General features: G+C 43.2%; 1 protein-coding gene across 1 annotated transcript; it reads right to left on the bottom strand.

Moving 5' to 3' along the window:
* Positions 1 to 2,007: 2,007 nt before the first annotated feature.
* On the bottom strand, positions 2,008 to 7,711 carry LOC116378323 (glutamyl-tRNA(Gln) amidotransferase subunit B, mitochondrial-like). Its single transcript, XM_031840174.1, has 5 exons — positions 7,540 to 7,711; positions 5,888 to 5,972; positions 5,271 to 5,315; positions 4,793 to 4,985; positions 2,008 to 4,586 (listed from the first exon to the last, which is right to left on the bottom strand). The coding sequence occupies exons 3-5, from the start codon at positions 5,300 to 5,302 to the stop codon at positions 4,449 to 4,451; spliced, it is 363 nt and encodes a 120-aa protein (XP_031696034.1). The 5' UTR covers positions 5,303 to 5,315; positions 5,888 to 5,972; positions 7,540 to 7,711; the 3' UTR covers positions 2,008 to 4,448.
* Between the last annotated feature and the right edge of the window lie 15 nt (positions 7,712 to 7,726).

The following is a 7,726-nucleotide window of genomic DNA, read 5'->3' as shown; positions in this document are numbered from 1 at the left end:
CTGTTGAAATGATCATAAAATGTAGTACCCAAAATGTTTCTTACAAAGGTTATGTTTTCATGAATATTCATTCAGTTATAATATTATATTTTGGAAGGAGGTTGCCTTGCCACACATTCATTTCCCCTGTTATAATTGGTTTTACATTTGAAAACGTTTGCAATTGGTCAGTTACGTGGCCCTTGCCTTGCAGGTCATAGCGGTCAGTGAAGAGACTCAGGCTGCGAGCTGTCAATCAAACACATACACTGACACGCCCCTCTGGAGGATGACACGAAAAGGAACATTTCTAATAATCCCCTGAGGATCTTTTTTTTTCTCTTCCTATTAATACTATGATTTCAGTTTGACTTCATTGGAATTGCTAAATGATACATTAATACAAGACTCCCCTTCCCCGACTAAATCATAGAGCACAGTTCTGTTTGGCTGCTATCCCCACACCATCTCCACCCGTCACATTTTGGTGCGCAGTAGTAATATTTCACCAGCCCACACTGGAAATATCCACTTGCTGAAGCTCATCTGATGCTGTGAGTGAATCACACTCAGCCTGGCTTGTAGTTCTGAAGTTCAACTCTAAGGTGTCTGAGCAGCATGCAGCGGAAAATCCATCCAGCACATGTCACAAAAGTTGGCAGCAAGCTTAGATCCTCTCTCATGGCTTTAGTGTGAATTTAGAATAAGTGAGAGAAACGAGTGTAGAATGACCAAAGGGTTGAGTACATAAGGACTTAAAGTGAATCATTGCCAAAGCGTCTTCCACAGTAATGACCTGAACTAGTATGGATGTAGCCATCATCGCCCTGCCTTGAGGAACTGTGGCAGAACCATAAGACCTAGAAGAAGGTAGAGGTTGGTGAGTTAAATACGATGCCTTATGGATTAACCATATGTTTGAAAACGTTGGCCACTTCGACCACTTTGTACGTACACCCTCTGTATGTTTTAACGATGTTATCTTTTCTTCGCAACTGCTGCTGCGGGGACCCTTTAGACACTGTGGAGAAATAAGATGAAAAGTATCCATCTTTACTACTCAGTTTGGATGACAGGCTGCTCAAAAGCTCCACTAATGCATAAAACTATAAATTGTAATTTGATTTGCAAAACAAAACCAGCCAAGTATGATTACCACCATTATTGGTGTGACACAGTAAATCTACAATAACCAGTAAACTGCCCATCAACCTGAGTCAGTTCTGACACATGAACAATTAGCGAGCAAGCAAGCACAGGAATTCAAAAAGTTTGGTAAAGAAATAAATAAATGATCATGTGAAATATAAAGTCAACTTCTGGTAATATTATATTTGTTTTCATGTCTTTACAGAGCGTTAATGGAGGCCCGGTGAGATATTTCACAAGTCTGTCAGTATGCTGTCACCAGCCTGCCAAAAAATCATCCACTGGACAGGCAGTGAGTTTCCCTCATAGGCAGCCGTCAGCACAGCCGGCATCTATTCTGACGGGAGACCCTGAAAGAGTGACTTATCTCCGCTGGTGGAAGCTCTTAATGACACGTCGTGTCATTAAGAGCTTCCACCTCTCTTGCTGCCCGACCAATATGCTTCACAATTGCTCTTTTCAACCAGCCTACTCAAGGACTTGTAGCCAGAGGGGTAAAAAGGAGGTTGGGACACATTATACAGGACAGCCGACATAAAGAGATTTCATATTCAAAGTCGTCATATGGAGATACATGCATGCTCATGAAAACCTTTTAATCTTCACCCCAAATGCCAGTTAGCGTATGAAGCGGAGTTTCTCCGTTTCTTCCCCGCCTGCAGCTCTTGACAGTCCTGCCGGCCACTGTCTTTTTTTTTTTTTTGTCTCCTCCTTTCAACCAAAGAGAATGCAACATCATGCATAAATAAACACCAGCTTCCTTGTGGTTTACTCACACAGTCTGGGAATAGTAGATAAAGTAAAGCTCGAAGCATCTGCGCTGACACCAACACATTATTTGTTTCAATTTATTTCGCTCAGTAATGACGTTTTGTTTCAAGAAATGATCAGAGAACAATATTGCTTTTTTCACAAAGAAAAATACCGATTTCAAGTCTGAACAAGCTGAAGTGAGGTTTCCAAAGTAGTGATCTGGTGACTGACCTTCACAAATACAACACAGATGCATCCGACCCTCCTTTTCTTTCTTCTAGCTGCAGTCACTACTGAACTGCCATTTTTAGAAAATGAAATGAGTTGAAATGAGTGTCTGATATCCAGCGTCTCAGTATGCCAGAAACAGAAACACTGCGACACAACTTGTGTTATTTCCTTCATCGCCGGTGGCTATAGATAGGCAAGCGTGAAAGGTACTATGGCAACATCTCTGTATAGAAATATCAAAATAAGACTTTATTCAAGAGTGTCTTGGAACATTTAACAAATCCTACGTGTTCCAGCCAAAAGGCCTTCAGCGGAGAAAAGATCAAAACAACACCGTCTTCCAAAAAGTTATCGTTTCACTAATGTAATTGGATTTGTCAAAACTGACGGGCTGTCAGACTGTCGCAGGGCTTTTCTCATCACAGACACAAAGAATTATGGAATATCAGATGATTTATGACCTCACCATTGTTCAGACATTGTAGCTTGACTATATAAAGTATATATATATACGTATATATATATATTCTGTGCACTATAGAGAACAGGACATAATCCTTTTTCTGCTTTTCAACCCAGTGCAAAACTTAGAGGAATAAAAAGGAGGCGGTTCAATAACTTAAGTCTTTCTTATTGAGCCAAGAACTGGAGGTTTGTGTAATGTGTGTCAAGAGTAGCGACAACAAAATGAGATTGATTTTTTACAAATGAAGAGAGTTTGATATTAGGATTGTTGTTGCCCTGCACTTCTGCTTTCAGTTGATAGCCACTCATTTTTTCCCCTTCGCTTGGTAAATGGAATATCAATACGACTCTGGCTATCATTTTGATTCAGTATGATGCCAGCTACGGCTGCTGTGCATGTGAAAAGGTCAGATTATTTAAAAACATTGAAAAGAGCTCATTCATTGGCAAAGGTGCAACTAAGACATGAAGCGTATCGTCAGTGAAGTCGCTCTCGCATCAGCTGCTTCATTCACAGTCCCGTGGCTATCAGCTGATTAAGTACGTTGAATGATATCCATGCAGGTCCACAGCGTGGCCATCATTACCTGATACATAACACTATTGTGGTGCAGTCAGACTGGAGTCCGCTTCCCATTCATTTCTATGTGAAAGGGGGCGAGACAAATTTGCTTCCGGCTTGGAATTTATCCTCGTCCAATCAGATTGAACTCTGACAGCCGAAATTGCGAGGCCCGTTTTATTAGAAAGGATGCTGTGAAGCTGCAACGAGGACAGTGATGTAAATGACAGTAACATGCTGTATAGTTGCTCTTGCAGTTCATGTTTACAACCCTTCCAGTGCTGTTTGCTATCCCTCCTGCCACTCCACATGGTCTGACTGCAGCTTCACTCTGCCGATATGCACGTGCCAACGTTGTTTGCTGCCAGAACTCCCTCCAACACCCAAGACTCCTCCTTATGTGCTAAGTTTCTTGGTGTTATTGATTCAACTGGTGTTACAGAGCTAATGTTCACGTGTTTATCATGGGGGGGATTAGTTCTCCCTGCAGAGCCTTCCCTGCTAATGGGATTTTTTTGTGAGCTTGAGAGATTCTTTGTACAGCAAATCTATCTGTATAAACATCTGCTATAAATGCTCGATTCCTTGAAGTGTCTCCGGCTTAAGTTTAGTCATGAGTAAAAGGATATGGAGCTCAACTTCTGACACCAGGTGAACTAAATCATGTATAGGGGAAATCACAGTTTTTCTCACACACACACACACACACACACACACACACACACACACACACACACACACACACACACACACACACACACACGTTAAACCCTCGAAGCAGTGGCTTGAGACTCCTTACAATTAAGAGAAGCCTGACAGACATTTGGGTGCCATCATTACAGACAGGGAGAGATGACAGGGAATGAGTCAGAAAGAGCCCCAGCTGGACCTGCTGAACTGTGAGCATCGTCAGGATGTTCAGCGTATTAACCCTTATTACGGATGTTATATTTATCAGAGGAGGCCTTCGGGCTGAAAACTGTTCAGTAATTCACAAGAAGTTAAACTAAAGTTTGAGTAAATTCAGAAAACAAAATGTCTCATGACTTCCTGACTCAAGTTGAAAGCAGCTACTTCCCGTGTGCACCTTGTGTCACAGCTCCAATTCGGCAACATTTTCAGATACAGCACGCAAGAGGTACAAAGTGAGCCAGCCAATCAACAAGAGGCTCAGAGGGGTCATGTGTTGGAGCCCAGACATCTAAACCTGAGCATTGCCAGCAGAATAGCTCTGCATGTATCAGCCAAGACAAACAATAAGCATTGTGTGAATATTGTAAAGGGACATGAAGCGCTGTGTGTGAACATCTCACCTCTGGCTCACACTCATGTCTTGCTGCTTGAGGTGACCCACCAGCTCATTGGTCACCCAGCCAATCACCTTCCTCGGCTCCTTCTTGGTCGCCTTCAGCACGGCCTCGAAGTACTCCACCAGCCCGTCCTCATTCTGCAACAACAGCGCCATGAAAATGCTTTCAGCGCTTCACATGCATATTATAGAATTAGGATCAGATGAACCCAGCAGAGTCCAGCAGTATGCAGCAGCCAAGCGGACTCTGCTTGGACTTGATCAGATGGCAATTAAAAGAAAGACGCAGGGAACAGATTTAGTGAGGGAATCGACTCTCCTCTCTCGCCCACTGATAAACTCACCACCAGAGTGAAGCCGTGCTCGGGCAGGATGCCGTACATTTGCACCAGCCTGTCTCTTTTGACACTGGGTAGCTCTGGCAGCCCTGCCCTTATCTTCTGCACCACCACAGCCTGGCATGCATCAATGCCAGTGGGCAGCGATACGATATCCTCATACACAATCACAGGGGGCAGGTTGGGCTCTGGCATAAACCTGAAGGAAGGACAGGTGGAGAAAGAAAAAAAAAGGGAGGGGGAGGGAGGACGCTTTATCACTAGTACAGATAAGCTCAGAGAAGAAGAGGTTGGCTTCTGTTTAGATGCTAATAGTCCTCGACTGAGGTTCAGGCCTTGTTTATTTCTCTCCATCTAGCTGCCACTCTGAGGCTCTCATCCTCTTTAAGTCCCCAATGAGAGCAAGATGATCTTCTGATATCATGAGTCCAGGTCAATAAACACAAGCTCCCGGGACAAAAAAACGAGCAGAGAGATGCATCACCTGTAGTCCTGGAGACCCTCTTTGTCCCTCATAGGAATGGTCTCCCTAGAGAAAAAGATGCAGACATTAAATTATTAACCAGAGGAATTGTAGCAAAACAAAATCTGAGATACCCTCAGGAGCTCTGCAAGACTGCTTAGAGGCCTCGCCTTGCTGCGGTCCAGCCAATAAAAAAAAAAGAAAAAAGACTGGGAACATATGAGCAGGGATGTCTGCCAGTCAGCCTGGCTATCTCAAAGTCAGTGCAGTCAAATCTGTCGTCACCTTCACAGACAGCAACGAGAAGAGCCAATAACAGGCCATCACACACGCTATTTAACACGCTCCACCGTGTACCCCGTACATGTAAAAAGGGCCACATGGGAAGAAGGCAGAGCACCAGAAGACGATCAAGGCCTCAGCTGTGTGCGCTCCGGCTCATTCTGCCAGCTCATACATAAGCCTTGCGAGTAGCACATAGCTCACAGATAACACGGGATGATGGCGGCATCCAAATGGCTCTATTCATCATGATTACCACGATGGTTCAGGACTAATGATCCAGGCAGAGCTCACAGTCAGAGGGTGTTGTACTGGCTCAAGCTTGGCATCGCGGCCTTGCTCTTTCATCCTCTTACCCTGATTTGGAATCATACGCCCGGGTCTCATTTTGCACCGTACCCCCTCTCTGCAGGACTTCGGTCTGTCTCTGGATCTCGTAGTCTGGTGATGTAAAAGAGAGCATGACCACAAATACAGTATTCAATATAGCGCCAATACACACAGATACGACGTTGTGGTAAATGCCAAACATCTGCTGTGATACACTGGCACTTCTCAGGTCTCTGTCTGCTGCCACACTAGAACTGTGATAAACGATGTTTTCCTACATGACTTTTAAATACCAACTTGGCAGCGGAGTAGATGTGATACAACTTTATTGATAAATAATTAAAGCGAAGCACTACGGCATGTCAAACCGTGCTTCTTAAAAAAACCTGCACGTAAAATGCTGAAATTTTCTGGCTGTGGCTCTTTGTCAGCTTTTATAAGTGAAGCTCAATCACCAGTCGGTGAAGTTAGAGTTGACATAAAATCTATGCTTTTTTTTTTTTTTTAAGTGAGCAGCTGCATGAAGCCAATTCAGCATCACACGCTGCAATCACACAGCTAATTGTTTGTGACTGGTTGTCAGTCCAAAAATGATGCTTCACAAGTTACTGTCAATATTAACTATGCTTCCTGTCTTAATGTCTCCTCATAAAACCAGCTATCTCCTTTTCTTTTCAACAAAAAACTAAATCTATCATTAAGTTTCAAAGTAATGTTGTACCTGACGGATACAAGATCGCAGGACTGTGTGTATGCATGTGTTGGCTTCTTTGAATGTGTGCGTGTGTCTGACCAAGTTTTTGTCCTTTACTTAAGTAAAAGGAGCAATACTGTGACAATACTCTCATTACAAGTCTTACATTGAAAATATTACTTTAGTGTAGTACATATAAGTAGTATTTGTAAATTATGCATGATTAATGTATATAAAAAATACTCATAATGCAGAAATATGAGAGTGTTTTCATATTTTGTAATGTGTACGTAGCATTTCCCTGTTTTAATTAGTCAAGATAAAGCTTTAAATATATAATATAATGTGTAGATTGTAGTGGAGTAAAAACATAAAGTAGCATGAAACGGTAATACTCAAGTAAAGTACAAGTAACTTGCCATTTCACAGGAAGTTACCTGCCAAACTATTTCTGGACCAGGACCAGTTGGCATGAAGACACCAGGAAGTCACTAGTCCAGGCCAAGAACTAGTCCGGTACGTGATGGCCTTTAAATTGGCAAACTGTTGTGTTTGAACAGACGAGACACAGTGTGCTAATCAGTGAGCTTCAGAGGTGCTGGTGGGCGGATTTTGTTAACTTTGGACAGAGATGGGCTAGCTGTTTCCCCCCGTTTCCAGTCTTTGTGCTAAGCTAAGTTGGCTGGCTGTAGTTTCATATTTGTTGTTCAGACATCTAAAACAGTACAGAACTCGAGTAAATGTACTCGGTTACATTCAATCAATGACCTATTCTTACCATTTACTACCAGATTGACTTACACATAATTACACACAAATACTTGAAAAGCTTTCAGGGTGACACTCTCAAAATCTGTGCGTGTGTGAGACATCATGCAGCCAGTTGAGACCCAATCACATGAAACAGTGTTCAAAGAGCCTCCCTAAATACCTGTCGCACCCTTAAGCCAGCCTGCTTCCCTTCCTGTAACATTTTGAATGTACCTATAGCCCTGGCCAGGTATCGGACGCTGTTGATGTTCTTCACCTCTGTCCTGATGCCCAGAGGCTCACCTGGCTTGTGGACGGAGACATTGGCATCTACTCTCAGCTGTCCCTCTGTGGAGAAAGACGGACGACATGCACGCCGAGCGGGAAATAAGTTTGGGTTGAGAAGTTTAGCAGCTCGGGG

This window comes from Anarrhichthys ocellatus, unplaced genomic scaffold (assembly GCF_004355925.1).
Source record: "Anarrhichthys ocellatus isolate YVR2014 unplaced genomic scaffold, GSC_Weel_1.0 scaffold2410, whole genome shotgun sequence".
In the NCBI taxonomy this organism is placed as follows: Eukaryota; Metazoa; Chordata; class Actinopteri; order Perciformes; family Anarhichadidae; genus Anarrhichthys; species Anarrhichthys ocellatus.
The sequence above is the reverse complement of the archived record's forward strand: the minus strand, read 5'-3'. Positions and strand labels throughout refer to the sequence as shown.

Bases quoted from the DNA above. Each gene is read 5' to 3' on its own strand.
- LOC116378323 (XM_031840174.1), bottom strand. From the start codon at position 5,302: ATGAGGGACAAAGAGGGTCTCCAGGACTACAG. The intron at 4,986-5,270 runs GTGATGCATCTC...TCCTTCCTTCAG, and splicing joins GAGGGTCTCCAGGACTACAG to GTTTATGCCAGAGCCCAACC. The intron at 4,587-4,792 runs GTGAGTTTATCA...CTGTTGTTGCAG, and splicing joins AGCACGGCTTCACTCTGGTG to AATGAGGACGGGCTGGTGGA.